This window comes from Lontra canadensis, unplaced genomic scaffold (genome assembly GCF_010015895.1).
Source record: "Lontra canadensis isolate GAN:19392208 unplaced genomic scaffold, GSC_riverotter_1.0 scaffold3, whole genome shotgun sequence".
Lineage (NCBI taxonomy): Eukaryota > Metazoa > Chordata > Mammalia > Carnivora > Mustelidae > Lontra > Lontra canadensis.
The window spans coordinates 1,473,112-1,492,180 of NW_022630997.1; the positions used below are offsets into that span (position 1 = coordinate 1,473,112).

At 57.3% G+C, this 19,069-nt stretch overlaps 1 protein-coding gene across 2 annotated transcripts in view; it reads right to left on the minus strand.

The window, feature by feature from the left end:
• Positions 1-10,173: 10,173 nt before the first annotated feature.
• The window catches only part of GRK5 (G protein-coupled receptor kinase 5), a 208,141-nt gene continuing 199,245 nt past the window's right edge, over positions 10,174-19,069 (minus strand). For both annotated transcript variants that reach the window (XM_032878689.1, XM_032878681.1), the window contains 5 exons: positions 18,515-18,723; positions 14,190-14,327; positions 13,307-13,444; positions 12,619-12,750; positions 10,174-10,636 (listed from right to left, as the gene is read on the minus strand). In XM_032878689.1, coding sequence (XP_032734580.1) covers positions 10,538-10,636; positions 12,619-12,750; positions 13,307-13,444; positions 14,190-14,327; positions 18,515-18,723 — 716 coding nt within the window. In that variant the 3' untranslated portion in view covers positions 10,174-10,537. The remainder of the gene's footprint in view (positions 10,637-12,618; positions 12,751-13,306; positions 13,445-14,189; positions 14,328-18,514; positions 18,724-19,069) is intronic.

Consider the following 19,069-nt stretch of genomic DNA (forward strand, 5'->3'; position numbering starts at 1 on the left):
GGCTGCTGCTGTCACAGAGGCTACAGATGGCCCCCGGGACGGCAGCCCTGCCATCCTCCTGCATCACTCTTTGATCCCAGCACTGCCCTCTGGGGAAAATCCCTGTGGTAGCTCCCTATGGCTCCTTACACAGGCTCAGCAGCTCGAAGCAATATGCAGTTGGCTCTGGAGCTCAGAAGCTGGCACGGGTGTCACTGGGTTAATATCTGGTGTCGGCCCAGTTACCTTCCTTCTGGGGATCCCAGAGGAGAATCGGTTTTCGGGCCTCTTCTGGCTTCTAAAGGCCGCCGCAATCCTTGGCTTGGGGCCCCTTCCTCCATCCCCAAGGCCAGCGATAGCCGGTCAAGTGTTCTTACAGCGGACACCAACTGTTCTGCCTTCTCTCCCACGTTTTCCCTTCTTAGAGATTTGAGAGGGAGCATGTGCGTGGGTGGGGAGAGGGTGGGGCAGGGCAGAGGGAGGGAGAGAATCTCACACAGAGCCAAACCCCCCAGAGCCGGAGCAGGGCTTGATCCCACGACCCTGAGATTGTGACCTGAGCTGAAACCAAGAGCTGGACACTCAATGGACTGAGCTACCCAGACGCCCCCTCCTCTTACACTCTTTATAAGATTTTATTCATTTATTTGAGAGTGGGAGAGCATGAGCAGGGGGCACGGGAGAGGGAGAAGCAGGCTCCCGCTGAGCGGGGAGTGCAATGTGGGGCTTGGTCCCTGGGACCCTGGGGTAAAGGCAGATGCTTAACTGAGCCACCCAGATGTCCCTCCCCTTTCACTCTGAAGGACCCTTGAGATCCTATTGCCCACCCCTCACCCCTGGGAACTCAGAGCAGCTTGCCGATTTTAAGGTTAGCTGACTGGCAACCTTCATTCCATCCCAGACTTAACTCCATCTGGCCACACGACGTAACAAATGTGGGTTCCAGGGACCCCTGTCCTGCCTGCCACACTCCCTCAAGGAGCTCATGCTCTAACGGGGGAGAGAAGCTTATCAACTGCTGAGTTCAACACTGCATGGGTGAGAGCATGTAGGGAGGACAGCCGACCCACGCAGGCAGGGTATTGCTCCCCTTCTCTGGGGAGGGCCTGAATGGCAAATAGGTGTCAGAGGGCGGTGCAAGCCGCGGCACGGCATGTGTAGAGGCCGGGAAGTGAGTGGTGAGAGGCGGTAATGGGGAGCTACAGAGGGTTTTGCCCAGGGGAGACATGATCAGCGTGTGCTCTGGAATGAGGGTTCTGTCTGCAGCCCTCGGCCCCTCTTGGAAGCTCATCTTCACCCCGTATACTAAGAGCAAAGCTGGAGGTGGTCAGCCACAGAGCCGCTGCTTTGGGTGTGAGACCCCTCCCCAGCTCGCTTGCCTTCGTCTTGGCCCGGGCCCCTCAGCCACAGGCTCCTGCCTCTTCTCCAAAGCCACCGGAACCCCCCAGAGGGGCCTGGTGAGGAAGGTCCCAGGCTTTCAGTGCCCCCACTCCTCCCAAATAGGAGTCCTTGTGTCTGTAATAGATGCTCCTGAAGGTGGGACACGGAAGGAATTACATCACACGGTGGGGGGGACGCAGCTTGATCCTGGGCCTAACACACGCCCGTGAGCCAGATAATCTGGGAAACAGGCAGAAAAAAAGTTATTAAATTTCCTTACTACCTAGAGCCCACTGACCAGTCCTTGAAACAGGCGGAGTGACATTCCTCTGGGGACTCAACTGGCTCCTCCTTAACACTTTGCTCAGGGCAAAGGGCAATCCTAGCCTGACCGACCCCTTCCAGGATCCTGTAAGTCGACGTTAACATAAAAATTCCTTTGGAAACTTCTTTATCTCTAAACCCTCCAAGATACGTGCTGGCAATCATCCCCAAGCATAGGGCCCACCGATATACATCTGAAGGGTTTCATGACTAAGGTTTTATTCGACGGTAATAAATGACCTTTTCCCAACAACAGCTAGCCCCTCAAGGTCCTGGAAACCTTGCTTCCAAAATTCCTTAGAGACTTACACCATCCCTGACCCCCTCCCAACTTGCAAGTATATAACGGACCACTCCTCACAACCCCGGGGCAGCGGCTCTTCCTGCCCACGGGTCCTGTCCCTGTGCTTTAATAAACCACCATTTTGCACCAAAGATGTCTCAAGAATTCTCTTGGTCGTCAGCTCTGGACCTCACCCCGCTGAACGTCACTCATATTCTAAAACTTCATCACCAAGACGTCCAGAGTCAGCGCTTCCTAGGTGCTTCCCCAAGGACACACCCCAGGTCCAAGCCTTGTCTCAAGGTTGACCCTTTGCTGGGAGCAGCTCCAGAGCCAACCCACCTCTCCCACCCACTTTCCAAACGTTTAGTCACCCAGATGGTTGATCTTGTTTTCCAACTGGCCACTTTTGCCCACTAATGCGGCTCAAGATCTTAGTACCTAGACACGGTCCTGAGTTCCTCAGAATATTCTCTGCCGGGGGGTGGGGCGGGCGGCAGGGGGTGGCATCAGCACCACCACCCAGCGGGTTTTCACCAAATCCCCTCCGTAGAAGCCTCCAGAACTTCTCCCAAACTTCATGTGTGAGACTAGTAACGGATCGCTGACCATGCCCCACGTCCCAGAGAGCAAGCCTCAGAGATTGGGGTGGCCCTGGTTCTATCTGGAAAGGGGACCTTCTGCAAATGCAAAATTAGAATCACCTGTCCAGACTCCTGACAGGGCGTCCACGTGAGGACGCCGAGCATCTCATCCCTGCCCTGCTGGTTACCTAGACTAGCAGAAACGAAGAAGCTGGTCTGTCCTTAACTAGTTTGTTGATTAATTTGCTAGTTACTTTGTCTGCAAAGTATCTTTGTCTACAGCATCCCTCTCCCTCCCATTCTCTCTGCTGGAGACCACTCCACTTGGGGACAAATGCTTATTCCTGCCACATTATAGGGGAAAACCCATTAGAGGAGTAAGTTTTCTGTCTTGGCTGCCTTTTTGAGAATGAATTAGAAGGAGGCAGGCTTGGGGAGAAGACCATTTCCCCTCGTCCTGGTGCCTCCCCCCCTCGGTCAGACACACACAGCCCCCACCCGTCTTTGAAAAAAGGCACAAATAATCCAATAGAGGAGTTATAAGAAATCATAAAACATGCTCACTTAGACCCACAGAAGGCAGGAAAGGAGGAAAAGAGAAGTCAAGAACGAATGGAACAGATAGAAGAGAGCTAATGAGATGGGAGATTTTTGTCCACCCGTAGTATTAAAGCTTTAAGTTTGTTAGTTAACATACAGTGTAATGTTGGTTTCAGGTGTAGGATATATCGGCTCAACACTTTCATACAACACCTGGTGCTCATCACAAGTGCCCCCCTTAATCTCCATCACTGTCTCACCCATCCCCCACCCACCTCCCCTTGGTCACCGTCAGTTTGCAGTCTACAGTTAGGAGTGTTTTTTGGTTTACCCCTTTTCCCCCTTTGTTCACCTCTTTTCTTAAACTCCACACGCAGGGAAATCATAGGATATTTGTCTTGTCTTTTTCACTTAGTATAACACACTCTAGCTCCATCCATGGTTATAAACAGCAAGACTTCATTCATTCCTTGTGTATCTTCTCCCAGTAGCTGAAAAATCTATTTGCTTTGAAGACCTATTTCCAAGTCTGGGCAAAAGTCAAGTTCAGTTTTTTCCAGACTTCGATAAGCTCCACAATATTGGGGGTCAGAGGTTTGGCCTCCATCCCTCCACAGGCCCAGTGTTGTCTTGTGAGTAATTTACTTTGAAATAGGTTATGGTACAAAAAGTGGAATAATACCTGTGTGGAAATTAACTTCAGTCCACACCTGTGCGTCCTTAGTTTACCCAGACTCTCCTCAGGAGTCCACAGCTAGTGGACTCAGAAGCCCTGAGGATGCCCCTCCCCCTACTTGTTTATCCATCACCAGGCTCCGACACAGACCCTCCAAATTCCCATCCTTTGCCTCAAATGATTAGCTGATTAGCTGAACCCCCATTTCCCACTGATCCTTGCACAGAAAGTGCTTGGTAACCAAACTTTGGTTCAGGTTCTTTCCTTGCTCCAGGACCCTGAACTTTGGCCCATCTTCAGCCTGAGCCAACACACAGCCCCTTCGGAGAACAGGTTGGCCTCAGAGTAAGGCATGCTCTTCTAGAAATACCTGGGTGTGGGGAAGTGGGACTTGAGGAGCCTTGTTCCCTCCTCTCCGTGAGGCAGACCCCTTTCGGCCAGACCCCAAGACCCTGCAGTCCTGAGGGCCAGAGCGTCCTCCCTCCTGCGGTAGCGCTACCCCCTGCTGTGACAGCTTCTTTCAAACAAAGGCCTCTCCTCACTAAAACTAAATGTTTTTCCTTTGATACTTGCTTCCAAAGTCAAGTCTGCAAGATGAGGCACATGCAGCGAAGTCTGGCTTCTCCATCTGCTCCTCACCCTGTCCCCTGTTGGCCATCTTGCCCTAGAGGTAACCTGACTTTTCAGTTTTGGTTTTTTTTTTTTTTTTTTTTAAAGATTTTAGTTATTTGAGAGAGAGAGCGCCGGGGGGTGAGCGGCCAACAGAGTGAGAGGGAGAAGCAGGCTCCTGCTGAGCAGGGAGCCCGACGTGGGCCTCCGCCCCAGGACTCCGGATCATGAGCTGAAGGCAGATGCTCCCCTGACTGAGTGAGCCCCCCAGGAGCCCCTCCCCTCATTTTTAGGAGCGCGCGGCCGTGCGCTTATATACCCTCGTGTCCTGGCTCCTGTTTTTAAAGATCAAAGGCGGCCAACGAGGCACAGCATTTCCCGTTTACAGTAAGAGCCTCACCACCTGCGCCGGCGGTCCTCGTCCTCTCGCAAGGCTGCGGGCAGGGAGCGCAATGAGGTTTCCAGGCGAGGCAAGCGCGGTGTAAACCAGCATCACCTGCAGGCCTGTGCCCGCTCCCACCCCGGAGCGCCCGATCAGATGCGGGCGGGAGGTTGAGAAAGCCCCGGGGGTGGCGGCCGCGGCTGGTCCAGGGGCCGGAGTTTGAGAACCGCTCGTGCGGTTCTGTGCAAACGGGAGTATGAACAAGACACGTCTACTTCTGAACGCAGCGCCTGAAGGGGACAGCAGTGGGAACGTAGGTCCTGCTGGGACTGCAGACCTTGACCGGACGTGAGGTCGTAGGCCTCGGGCCAGCAGCTTCTCCTGGGAGCGTGTCAGAAGTGCAGACGGAGACTCCGACCTCCTGAGTCAGGATCTGTGTCTTATCACACGGCCCAGGTGAGCCTGCGCTCCTCCCGGTGCGACAGGCTCTGTGCCTGGTGGTTTATTGGCCGGCGGTGGCCCGCGTCCCTGGGATACAAGGTCCGGGAGGGCAGGGACTTCGTCCGATTTGGTTCTGAGCACCGTGGGTAAAGCAGGAGTTCAACAGACACCTGGTGAGTGAGTCGGGAGGAGAGCTCAGCCGCTAGCCGCCCGGACGGGCCTGTTCCCTGCTGCTCCCGCCACAGGCCGTGGAGCAGGGCCCTGACAGCTGCCCAGGCCGGCAGTGAGGCGGGACCAGGAGTCCTGGCCGACCCCAGCTTGAGTGCCTGTTCCCAAGGCCCCGACTTTCTCTGTCTTCACGGTCTCCGGGGAGGGCAGTTAGATCCTGACACCCCATGGACGCCCCTCCTGGAGGAGGGGTAGCGGCCTGAACCTCCTTGGTGCCCTGCGGATGCCCGCCTTGGACCTCTCCTGGAACTGAAAGAGTTGGAGACCATTTTGGTGCCTGCCCTTGCCAAACCCACAGCTGCCTGGAGTGAGAGGACGGAAGGGGCCGGAGAGGGTGGAAGCCGTGAAGGAAGGGATCCCCCTGCCCCCTGCGGCCTGGGAAGAGGTCAAAGTTGCCGGGCAGAGGGGTGTAAACGGTGGGTGGGCTGGCGATAATGGGGATGGAATTTCGCAGACCGTATGTGCCAGGAGGATGGTGGTTTCTGCCTGCCGGGGAGGCTGGCCCAGGCAGTGGAGGTTTCTGGAAGGTGGGGAGACGGTCCCGGAGAGAGCCCCTGTGATGGGAGCCCCGGGTCAGAGGTTTGGAGCACAACTTTTCCCCCAGTGAACTCTCTCTCGTGGTCAGGGGGAGGTCCGGGGGGCTTCGGGGGGGGCCAAACCGTAAAAGGTTAAGCAGGACGGTGGGTGCTGACCTCCTGGGGGAAACAGCCGTGCGCAGACAGAAAGGCATGCAACGCTATTTTCATTAAGGAATTTATTTCTCTTTAAAAAAAAAAAACAACAGTGGTTCGATCTAGATACAGCAGCACAGTGACCTATTAGACGGAACGTACAAAGATTCAGAGCAGCAGAACAAAAGCCGCCATCTTCAGGAATGACCTCCAAAATGGAACTATTTTCTTTCAGCATCAGTGTGAAAATTTCCCTGAAAAAAAAAAAAAATAGAAACCTTTGGATACTAGGATTATTACTGTAACACTACCAACAGCCACTAAGCTCTTCTACTTGAGAACATTTGCTTTTGATCTATTACAAAAATGACTTATTGACGGACTGGAGAAAGACCTCTAGATTCTTCTTTTAGGAAGTGTCTTTCCGTCCCGGGGAGAGCTAGCTTTTCAAGTGTTTGGACCACTGTCCGTGGCACGAGACCAGCGGAGAACCCGGCCACACGGAGCAGGCTCTAACCCGCACACTCCGGTCTTCCAAAGCCCACGGGCGAGGGGCTTCTGGGGGCGAGGCTGCCCTGTCCTGGTCCCTTGTGACAGAGAGAAGTGAACTCTCTGCCCGTCAGGACTCAACTCTGTTGCTTCAAAATGCACCGCGAGGTCACACTCCTCCTCGTTCCAACAGAGGCTGTGAAGTGAGGAGGTCCTGTCTCAGACGGTGGGGCTGGGAGGACAGGAGACCACGAGGTTGTCCTTGGACGGTGCAGGTGATCCGCAGGGACCTGGGAGCATGCAGCAGCCCAAGAGGAAGGCTGATGTCGCCCGAGTAGCCCTTCCTCTTCATCTGGGGTCAGGGGGAGGGTGGGAGCCTCCTGGTTGTCCGCGAGGCCACCAGTCCCTTTGGCCAAGCCTGGGATGCCAGGCACAAGGAGGCAGTGGTGCTCCCTCCAAAGTGAGGTCTGGGTCAGCAGCTCACTTGGGAGGGTCGGTGGGAAGCCGATGATGCCCCGAGCCTTCCAGGAACGGACGGGGTATAGAAGAGTGGCAAGGAGCTTTGAAGGCGGGCCGGGCTCCTTGGGGGGCATGGAGACCCTGGCCACTCTGAGGGCATGCCCTTCACGTCGTTGGGGCTCCCTGGGCTCGTGGGCAGCTGGCCACAGCCGGTCATGACTTTGATGCCAAGGCGGCGTCCACATGTGTCCCCAGAACGCCTGTGTCGCGGCAGGCTACTGTCAAGTGTGCATAAAACCCAGATACCCTGCTCTCTCCCACGCAGCTTGCCCCTCAAGACTGAGGATTTGCAAAGAGCAGCGCATTGCAGGGCACGAGCCTCTTGGGGCCTCTCGAGATGCAGGGGTGCTCAGCAGCTATGCCGGTGAGCAGTTCTCGAAAGTTTACGGTTTAAAGAGTGATTTTTCCCGGCCTAGGAAGAGTCGAGAATGGGTGACATGGGATGGGGAGGCCTTCCCCGTGAAGGCAGGGCTCAGGCGTAGGTGATATTGTAGGTGATCTTATGGGAGTGCCCCCACCCCCGGGGGGCTCTATAAACATTTGTCACGGTGCTCGTGGCGGAGATCACCCTGTCCCACTGGAGACAGCAGCTTGTCTCCTGAAAAGTGGAAGCAGAGATGTTTCTGTAGGGCCCTGCCTCTCCCCTCAAAGGCACAAGGTCAGCGAACGCCCGGTGAGGGAAATGTCACACTTGGAGAAAGAGAGGCCCTTCTGTGAAGAGCTCAAATGCTGAGGAGGAAAAAAAAAAATCCATTCACTGCCCAAACACGCCTCATCCCAGGCAAGAGGATGGGGAGAAAGGTGGGGTTTATTTGGTTGTTTTCCTAATTTAAAAATATCTTTTAAAAATGCAGCTATAGGAAACAAGTTAGAGGAGAAGCTGGGGGAGGGGCAGGACCTTGGGGGCCTCGGGGACTGGGGCACTTGGTGGAAAGGAGGCTGATTTTCAGGCATTGTTTTAAATAATGACTTCCCTTCTCTTGCAGGAAATGAAGGTCCAAAAGGAATGGGAGGGAACAGCGAGATGGTGGCTTCGGCACCCCAGCCTAGGGCATGTGCTGGGACGGGCCGCAAATGCAAAGGAAGACCCCTGTCATTTAAGAGGCTCACGAAGGCCTGTGCGTTAGCCTTGTTCCAGCTCCGGGATGCAGAAACACATGGAACAGTCTGATGTTTTCCTTCTTGCTCCTTGAGGATTCTGCGCTGCCAACGGCCAGCGTGGGGCTCAGAGGCGTGAAAAGAGACACTTCTCAACACCATTCGGTAAGTGCGCAGCTGCTGTGAGTTGGGCAAAAGGAAGGAGGGAGGGTGGGAGCTTGGGCTGGTGACTGTCCCAGGAAGATGACTGTCTTTTCCATCAAGAAAGGAGGGTCAGCAGGAGCTTGATCTTAAAATACTGGGCAAGGAGCTTTCCACTTTCTTGACAAAAACAAGTATGGCTGTTTGCGTTTCCCTCGTACGCAGTTCAGGAAAGGAAACAGAAGCAGCCTCGTGAGGCCAGAGCTGGTCTTGAAGAAACTAATTCTGCATGTTGGAAGGATCCTCGGGGAGCCCAGCTATTGTTTCTCTGCCGTGTGTTTGTCGAGTGACCTAAAACCGTCGGTCCCAAAGGCAGCCCCTCTCTGGTGGTGAGCTCCAGGCCCCAGTGGCCGCCTGAGGGAGGAGCACAGACACAGGACAGGAGGCTGCCACGCCGGCTACGCTCTCCTCCCTCAAAGCTTGTGCTCCAAGCTGCCCGGGTCACAGGAAGAAATCATTTTGGGAGAGTTGCGTCCAAAGCCCCAGTGAAGCTAAGGCAGCAGTGCCCTTCCTTGAGGGTATGTTAGAATGTTCTGGAGAGTTTCTTAAAGAGGCAGATTCCTGGGCCCTACTCCCAGAGAATCCATTCCATAGGTCTGGGGTGGAACCCAGGAATCGGCATTCTGACCAGAAATGCCAGTGCAAGTAGTGCAGGACCCACACTGGGAGGAGCCCTGGCAATGGCCGGGTAGCCGACACCAGGTCTGAGTGAGGCTGACTCGATTGCCAGGGACTCAGCCAGGCAGGGGAGCAGGGGTGTCAACCACTCCCCCTCCGCTAGGGCAGGGGAAGGTGACACTTTGTGGAGCCAACAGGCCAGTGGCTCCTTGGTGCTGGTTGGCCATGCTCCAAGGGCCTGGGAAGGCCACCAAGTCCTCCTGGGGGCTATTTACGCCTGAAGTTTTGAGATGCCCTGTTAGAGCTCGCCTTTGTCCCACCTCTCCCAAGAAATGACAGTGAGTGTGTCTTGGGCTTCTGTGGTATCCCAGCCCTCTCCTCAGCCACGCCATTGCTTGCAGAGCCAATCCCACCCATGCCACCTAGGCCAGGGAATCTGTGGGGCCTTGGGAAGCTCTCCAGACCCTGTGACCCTGTCAACGCCTAAGGAATGTGCTTGGAGTCCCTTGGCAAGCCTCCCTCCCCCTCTACGGACTCATTCAACAGGAACCCCCTGACCCCCTCTCACTGATGCCTCCCTGGGCCATGGGATTCAGGAGAGCTGGGGTTCCCTGACTACTCCTTGTCATCGAGATGCGTCCCTTTAAAAATAGAATAAAACAAAAATCCCCAAAAGTAAGCGTCTTGAAAACATACAGGTTTTAGCCATCAGAACCTGTTTGAAAGAAAGAAGCCCAGCTCTGTGCACCTTCCAGAAGGAAGAGGAGGCCAAGGCCGGAGAAACACAGGCACCGTGTGCCTCTAAAGGAAACATGAGCATTGGCCCCAGGTGACTCCAGAGACCCCACGGGGGACAGTCTGATGGGGCCGAAGTCCCCAGTGTGTCTGGAGCACCTAATTCAGGTTGTTCTAAGCCAACAGCATGGTGACATCAACGTGAGGGAAAGGTTACAGAGATGGATAAAACCAATCCTTTAAAGGTGGAATGTGAATCATTTTCTACATTTAATAAAAACATTTTCTCATTTGAGGCTCTGGAAGTCTTGAGTCACATTTTTTTTTGGTAACCCCTCCCCACCCTCCCGCCCTGCCCACTCTAAAATGTCTGAAAACACATGGCTTAACAGTGGCTGCACAGAAAATATACACCCTCCGAGTCTGACTTTCATTTAAATACAAATATACAAAATGTAAACTGAGACGATAGAGAAATTTACAAAACTTTTCTTTAAAAATAATAAAGACAAAATTCAGTTCTAGGTATGACGCTATCGAACTACGTGCAAGTTGTCGTATCCGGCTGGATTTCTATTGCAATGTTCCACGTCGGCTTGAGGGCCACCTCTGGAGACAGACCTGAGTGGAAATCTCTTTGAGAAACCTGGAGGCTCTGCGTCGAGGAGGTGGGCGGCCTCCTTCCCTGGCTCCTGGAGAGCTCCCCCCGTCCAACAGTTCTGCTTCTAAGGACAAGGGTCTAGGCTGGTCCCACCGCGGACTTCAAGGCCAGAGCTCCAACTAGCTGCTTCCAGTGGAGTTTGAACTGACATGGTTTGAATTTATGTGGTGGTTAAAACTGGTCTTGGGATTGGGTGAACTCTTGGAATTGTTTTGATGCTGGAGGAAAGAGCGAGTGGGGGGGGAGAGAGAGAGAGAGTCAGTCCTTTTGGATGCACAGGGGCCTCTGAATCTGAAAACAGGGTCATGGTCAGGGGCTGCTGCCTTGTGCCTTCTTCTACTGCAGACCCAAAGCCAGGGGCCACCCCTTGGGGCAGGGGGACAGCTATGGGATTAAGAGGACCCCAAGGCAGGGAGAGGGTGGACCCTCCTAGAATATCTATGGGTTCATTACTGTAGACCCAGGGTCTGAAACCTGCCGCTTAGCTGCGTGACCTTGAGCAAGTTACTCAATCTCTTGGCTGCCTTGCATGCCCTGTGGGATACGAGATGCTTCTGTACTGGGCTGGCGGAGTGTGACATGAGGCAGGGCACAGAAAGGGCTCAGCGAGCGCCGGACCCGAGAACCAGGAGCTGCAGGTTCTTACCTCCTGCTGGCCCTGGGCGCTGACCTTTCAGGAGGGCCCACAGAGGATGGGGTGGGTCAGCACGGCGCCACCCAAGTGGCAGGAAGTGGCAGGGCCAGATCTGAACCCCGGGTCTGTGAGTCTCAGTAGCAAGTACGTGGTAGGGACCCAGCCGTGTGGAAGGGGACAGTCCTTTCTTTGGGGAGCTTCAATTTTACTCAGTGGAAGCATTCAAAAGTTACGTTTTTATAGTCTACAGACAGGAGTCTGTTTTGGAATGGGATGTGAAACTCACATGACACTTTCAGATCAAACCCCAAACTTGCCCTCAGTCTGCCTTTTCTCTCCATGTGCCCGATCCCTGCCATTATCCCCAGATCCTTCATATGGGCTTACCAGCCCTGTGACCTTGGGCAAGTTCCTTGACACCCCTCAGCCTCAGTTTCCCTATCTGTGAAGTGGGGTAATAGGAGCCCATCCTGGGCTTGTGCTGCACTAGGACGCCCAAAGGGCAGGATCCCGGTCTGGCTTGCTGGTGCATCTCAGACCCTAAGGAAACAGCCTTGCACGCGGGGGGCACTTGCTCCATACTGGCTGATCGACTGGACGGCTGAATTAGGGCCCAGGCTTTTGTGGAGAGTAAGAGAAGCCCTCAGAAAGCACTTGGTGCACAGGGAGGTCCACAGCAGAGCGCCAGCAACAAGAGTGGGGGTGGGGGAGCTGGGGGCCTGGGGACCCGAGCTGCACTGCCTCTCCTCCTTCATCCTCCTGGGGAGAGGGTCAGCTCCTTGGGGGTTGGGGTTGGGGCGAGATGGGGGGGGGATGTAAATAATGGAGACTCCCAGGCGGTTGGATGGACATACTGGGGCCAAGCCTTCTTCAAGGCCCAGGCCAGGAGGGGGACGCTATTCTGGCCGCCTTGGGCAAGGGGGATGAGGTGAGGGCCTCAGTGGGCTCTCACGGGCCTGCGGGGACATTTCTTCGATCTGGCCTACGTGGAACCCTCAATCCAGGGACAGGCTCTGAGGAAGAATGCCTTTTCCCAAGCGGCAAAGTCTCCTGGGGCTGCCAGCTGGAGGCCACAGTGTCCACCCTGGGGGGTCCTGTCCCAGGAGCCATGAGGTTCTGCAGGGACCTCCTCTCCCAGACCTGTTCTGCCTGCTCGTTGTCACGGGCCATCATCACCTACAGAACTTGAGTCTTTACAAGGGCCGGATAGGGCAGTCAGTTCTCCGTCGGGGAGATTTCGCCCCCAGAGGACATGGGGCCAGGTCTGGAGACATTTCTGATTATTCGGGTTGGGGGGACGCTACTGGCACCTGGTGGGCACAGGCCACGGAGGCAGCCCCCACAACTGAGACGGCACCCTGGTCATCCGCAGTGCCGAAGGCCAGGCCCCTTGGTGAGCGGTGAGCTTTGGGCTGGCCCTGCCCCTTCCACCCCGCGGATCCCCTCACTGGGCGGGGCCCCACACGTAGGGAGAAGGCCACCGGTCCGGAGTCAGGGAGGTACCCGGGCCCAGGGTGTCCAGGGCCCGACGGCAGGCCAGCCGGGCGCGGAGGGGGCGGCTCTCACCTGACGCTTGAAGATTCTCTGGAGCAGCCCTTTCTTTGGCGGCTCTGGAGGGTGGCTTCTGTTCAGGTCCGCTGAGAGGGTACCGTTGGGTCCGAACACGTTCAACTCCTTAAAGCACTCGGTTTCTATCATCTGGGGAAGCAGGGGGAGGGCGCGTGAGGGGCCGCATTAGTCACCGGGGCTGGACGGGAGTCCCAGCGACCGCCATCAGCCCTGAGCCTGAGCCCAATAGGCCCTCCACCTGCCCCGCGTCCTTCAGGGGCCCGGGTCCAGGCCCAGACCTCTCCCTGCCTGCCACAGCCTGTGCCCTGTCGGCCTCCCCCAGCTGCCTCCACCGACGGGGGTGTGCTCACCGTCCAGCCGCCAAACCCATGCCTCATCTCCCTCTTCACCCCCTCCAAGCCCAGGTCACCCACATGCTCTGCGCCCTTCCCCTTGTCGGGTCCCCTCCCCCTCCCCTGCCCCATCACTTCCATCCCATGGAAGCACACGGGCTCCCCTCCGCTCCAGCCACAGTCCCTGTTCTCCTCTCTCCAGCCAGACCTCCCAAGACAGTCAGCTGGGCAGCCACGTCCATCCCGCCTCCTATCCCTCTTCCGAAGCCCACACCAACGGCGCCTTCGTCCAGGCCTTGTCCTCCCGGCCCAGTGGCCCCCTTCAGGGTGCTGACGGCCACCACCCTGCTCACCTCGCTCTGCCATGGGATAGGCACAGAGCCCGTGGAGAACTTGGAGTAGAAGTCATCGTCCGTGTGGTCCAGGTTGACACCTTTCACGGTGGAGAACTGCTCAATGTCCAGCACGTCCTTGCAGTACACGGCGCGGGGCTGTGGGCAGAGCACTCGCTTAGTCACATGAGGCTGCGCCCCACACCTGGTGGCCCCAGCCTCAGGTTCTGATGGGTAGCGGGGAGGGGGCGCCTTTCCCGGGACTGTGCTGCTCTCACAGATCTGCCAAGGGGCTCCTTCCCGCTGTCACCCGCATGCCGGCTGCTGGTCACCCCTCCCTCTAGACGGTGATGGAACACGGCTTCACATTCCTCCGCACCTCCGGGGATGCCCACTCCCCCAGCAGATTGTTTCCCCGGAGCCCACAGGCTCAGGATTTCCAGGCATCTCCATGGGAATGAGGGCAGCCACAACTGCGGCCTCTGGCCCATCCTCCACAGAGAGAAGGGATGCCGGGGGCTCAGGGCCACAGAGCCAGGTGGCCCAGGGAGGACCTCCCGCCCTTCTCACACCACTGGGCACCTGGGCTCTACAGCTGGACAGGCCTGGGCTGGGCTCCCAGCTGTGGTGCTTGGAAACTCTGGGAAAGTCACATACCCCCTTGTAGGCCTCAGTCTCCTCACCTGCAAAGTGGGGACAGTAGAGGCACCTATGCATGCGGCTGACGGCAGTGCCTGCCACGGAGCCAGGCCCCAGAACCCCGAGCTGCCGCTGTTACAGCACGCATACCCGCCATCCTCCCTCGCCCCCTGGCCCTGTCCTCCTGGAGCTTAAGGATTCATGCAGTCAAGGTCGTGAGTGGGTGCACAGGCTCAGCCTGGGCTTCGGGTGGGGGGTTACTCACGTCTGGGATGAAGGGAGGGTCCAACATCCCGGCTTCTAAGCGCTTGAAGTTCATGTTCCTGAAGAAGGGGTGTCTTTTGACCTCCGAAGCCCCCTCCTCCTGGCAGCCCAATCTCCGCTTTGCATCCTTGGTGAGCAGCTATGACAAGAGAGCCCGGAGAGGGTCATGCCTGGTGGGCCTTTCCTCCTGCTGAAGGCCACAAGGGGCTTGGGGCTTCGAGCACTGTGGCCATGTCTTTCACAAGTGTTCCCCCTCCAGCCTCTGCAGTGCCCACATCACTCCAGGCACCCAGGGTGGTCTCACACTGGCGCTGGGCTCGGGTGCCTGGGGCCTTCGGGACAGCAGGAGTCCCGTCCGCCCTCCCCAAGGTGGCATGCCCATCTCTGCAGGCCTCCCTGCTCGTTTACTCAATTCCTAAGTACTCTGCAGATGTGTTCTTGGTTGGCGCACACCACTGCGCCGGGAGGGAGGAGGGGCACCCATTAGGACAATACAGGGACGACACCACGGCGGCAGGGGAGCACAACCTGGCGGCCAGTTTGGGGGAGGGGGGCTGGCTGGAGGTTCCCTAGGGAAAGGGTGTTTGCAACAGGCTTCCCAGAGTGGAGAGGTGGGAAGGCATTAGGGGGAGGGTCTGCGCTAGCAAGGGCAGGGCAGGCTTGGGGAACATCGGCATTTGAGTCTGGGTGAAGGATGAGGATGTGGGGACGGATCAGGGCGAAGGGGGCGGGCTAGGGAGGCTGCTGGAGGGTCCTGAAGGCCAGGTCAGGAGGGTTTTGATCTGGAGGTAGTGGGGAGCGACGGACGGTCAGGGTGGAAGAGTGTCCTCGTCAGAACCAAGAGGTGGGAAGGTTCCTAGGAGAGGAGGAGGCTGCAGAAGCAACCAGCCAGGCCCCAGGCCTAAAGATGTGAATGAGGCTGGGAGGCTGGCAGGAGTGAAGGGGGGTGCTGGGGGTGCTGGGAAAGGGGTAAGATGGGGCTGGCTGTGATGCTGGGGGGCCACCAGCTGACCAGCAGGCATCCAGTGGTCAGGTGACCCTACCTGTGCTTCTCTCTTCCCTGCCCCACTGAGCATGGCCTGGTATGCTGTTGGAACTCCCTGCCTGCTTTGAGACTGAAATCAAGGCAGACGGCCTGCACCCCAGAGGGTTCCAGCCCTCTCCTCCTCTAGGACCCCGGCAACCGCTGCGTGCTTTCCGTCCACACGCATTTGCTGCCAGCCGTGTGGGCTGGGCTGTGGAGGACAGCCAGTGCGCAGGTGGGCCTCCCGGGGCTCGTGGTCCAGAGGGGGAGGCTTGCAGGAACCATTCCCCGGCCCCCCATTCCCCTTCAAACAAAGGAGTCAAAGGTGGCACGAGGGCAAGCACTAGGTCACAGCCTAGAAAGGATGGAGCCCTGAGAGCCGCTGTCAGCTGTGGTCCAGCGACCCCTCCCCGAAGGCCGGTTCTGCCCAGAGAGTGGTGGCTCGGGGCCTCAGCCTCTCTTCACCAGGGTTTCTTCCTTTCCACAAAGGCTCCAGGAATCAGCTCTGCTGGGCCAGGCTCCTCCTTGTTCTGGGAAATCCCAAAGAGGCGAGTCTCCTTGGGTAGAGGCTGGACCTCCCAGCTGTAGACCTCAGAGCCCGCACGGGTGAGCCAGACAGAAGACACAAATAAGGACGATAAAGGCCGAGTGGGCTGGGTGGGCTGTGCCAAGCTACCCATCAGTTCCTGCTAGGGCCCAGGGCTAAAAATCCAGGTTTTTAGGTGAAATCTCTCCAATTTTAAATCTTGGCAATGAACCCACTATTCACCTCTTTCTACAACACCATGTAGGCTGAACATCCACCAACACGCGGCCCGTTTGCAACTCTGGTATCAAGTGGACACCGGGAGAAGCAAGTGGGAGAGGTGCAGGGAGCTGGGCAAGTGGCACAGGCAGGGTGGGCTTCCTGGAGGAGGAGAAGGGATGGGCTGGAAGGCCAGTGAGGCTGAGATGGCGGAAGGGCCAGTGCTGGGACTCAGCAGGGATCTACAGGAGGTCTGGGCCTAGGGACTGGACCAAGGGCCAGGGCAGTGACACGCATGAATTTCTGGACATCAGCGACAATGGAAAGGATCTTGTGGCTGCCAAGATGGAATGGGGGAAGGAGCTGGCAGCCAGGGACCATCTTCCTTGCGGTCTGTGGAGTAGCCTTCTCAGACAGGCAGGGCTGGAGCTGCCAGAGTCTAGAAACTGTTCCATGCACCCCAAGCCTTCATGGTTTCCTCAGAGTCAGGCCCTGTCCTGAGCTGGCGCCTCCTGGATGGGACAGGGTCACCCTAGCTGCCAGACAGGCTGTGCTGAGGGGTGCCGGAAGCCCCAAGGCTAGAATCCTAAGACCTGATGGGCATTTGTAATAAGAGGAAGCAAGGCCAGGGGCCCTTGTCTGTTCTTCCAGCAGAGAAAGATGAGGGGACACTGGTTTGACACTTGAGACCCATGGGCCAAGGTCGGTCCAGAGCTTCAGGCTCAGCTCACCGCCTTTCCCTTGGTGGCCACCAGGGGGCAGAAGAGGGCCAGCAGTGCCCCTGGTCCTGGAGCCCCAAAGCTGGGCACCAAGGACGATGACAGCGCTTCAGGGAGGGGGCCCTCTCCAAGTCTCTGTCCTCTCTGCATGTCCCATGTCCTGCTGGGGCTGCTCTGCTTCTCTGAGTCGCCAACCCTGACCTGGGACATTTGGTGATGCTCTGACCATGGCTGATGACTTTCCTCTTCCCTCCTCCCAGTTTGGTCCCACTGGATAGACACCTTGCCTCCATAACCAAGTATTATTGGCAGCCCCTAACCCCACTTTTCAAACACCCTTAGGACCCCGAAATTCCACCTGACTTCTGCCTCACTCCTCCTGTCCCCCTCCCCGACTCTGGCTGCTGTGACTCCCTGGATTTCTGGGAGCCCTGTGCATGCGGGCAGGTGCCCAGCTGCAGGCCAGCCCCTGGCCCTGTGGTTTGGGTGGGTGTCTGCATGCACACGCGCCATCCCTCCTTAGGTCTCCCACACACCTAAGTGGCAGATCTAGGCTCTTCTCCTTTGGAAGTGGTCAAACGGTAGCTCTTGCCCCAAAGCCTTCTTCCCGCGGCTCTGACATCAGACCGAAGCCGGTAGGAGGAAGTGGTCAAGCAGCAGGTAGACGGCCCCAGGAGAGGGGCCTCCTCAGGGCAGGGAGCTACGGCACATGGTTCCTGGGCCACTAACAGGGCAGCCTTGGCTTTTCTGGAAACAGAAGCTTTGCTGCATTAATCAGCTCCTCAGGCCTGCTCTTCTCTATACTCCAGCTTTTTACGTCCAGGGGTCAGAGAGGAGGCAGAGGGCAGCCTCCAGCCTCAGCCCTGCTCATCTGCTGTTCTGGGGGCAGCAGTGCCCCAGGGAGAGGAAGTCCATGGGCTCATGAGTCCCCGGAGCTCAGGCCCTCCTGTCCCCACATGGCTGGCACTGGGGGGCAGTGGCCTACAGTGGGGGTAGAGCACACTGGGCCTGGCATCAGAGGAAGGAGGACCCCAAGCAGACACAGGCAGAACTTGGGAGCCTGAGAGCCAGGCGAGAATGGAATTGGGCCACCGCCCCCCCACCCCCGCCAAAGCCTCTGGCCACGAGTGGGCCCACCTGGGCTGAGGGGAAGGGCAGCAGGCCAGGGGTGCGCTCACTGCCAGCTTCGCTTCTGACGGCTCCTATCACTGCTTCCTCTAACCAGCACCCAGGGCCCTGCTATCTGGCCCTGACTGCCCAGCCTGTCTAAACATCACTCCCCACCTGCGCCCTCCCTGTGGACGGTCAAATCCCACTACCCATAGATTCCTGTGATGTGGGACCTAAGCCAGTGTGACCAGCATTCCAGGTAGTGGAAGGAAAACTCTGTTGTAAGATGTTCAAAGGCTGAAAACACCATCACCTCACCACCTGTGCTGCACCTGCTGGCCTTAGCCAGCGCCCAGGGATCCAGAGTTTGAGGCTGCAGGGGGCCAAGGTCAAGGGTACGGGATACCCCAAGACACCTTTCTGTCTTGGGGGACTTGGCTGCGATCACCTCCTTTCTCCTCCACGATGATTTCCCCCAACAAAGCTGGATGGAGGGTGTCTTATGCAGTTCCCCTCAGTCCCCTTCCCTTGTCATGGAGTCTCTCTGTGACAACCTCAGTCCACAACGCCACTACTCGCTCCTCTGGCCTGGGGGCTTCCCGACTTGTGCCCTAGTGTGTCCTGACCCTACCTGCTTCAGCCCTGTTTGCTGCTCTCAGCTGGGGCAGGAGGGGAGAGGCTACTAGACACCTGGCCCAGGGGGAGCGACTGGCTCACCAGGAGCTCACCATTTTGCAGATGGACTTGGCCTCCTCCGAGAACTTTTGGGAGTACACCTCCTCTGTCTCCAGGACCCGGCGGTCCACTTCCTCCCGCTTCACCTTCTCTTTGCGGCCCCGGAATGGTGACTGGCCCTCGATCATCTCGTAGATGAGGCAGCCCAGACCCCAGTAGTCGGGGTTCAGGCCGTATCTCTGGTTGTTCAGGACCTCCGGAGCTGCGGGCAGAGGAGTGGAGGCAGGAGGGGTAAGAGACAGCAGGTGGCAGGACAGAGTTGGGGCACAAGAGGCCAGGGCTGCCAGTCACACCGACGGAGCCTCAGGCCATCCTGCACCCAGCAGTGATGGTGCTGCTCACAGAAGGCCTGAAGCTTCATGGCAGGGACACGCTTGCCCCTGCTGACTCCTACTCGTCAACGGCCATAAACACCACCTCCTCCAAGGAGCCTGCCCTGACTGCTCTCCTCAGTGCTCCTGAAAGGCCTGGACTATGGCTTTAGAAGCCTGACCACAACAGACGGAAATGTCCCTCCCACTAGAATCCGAGCTGCCTTATTCACTGCT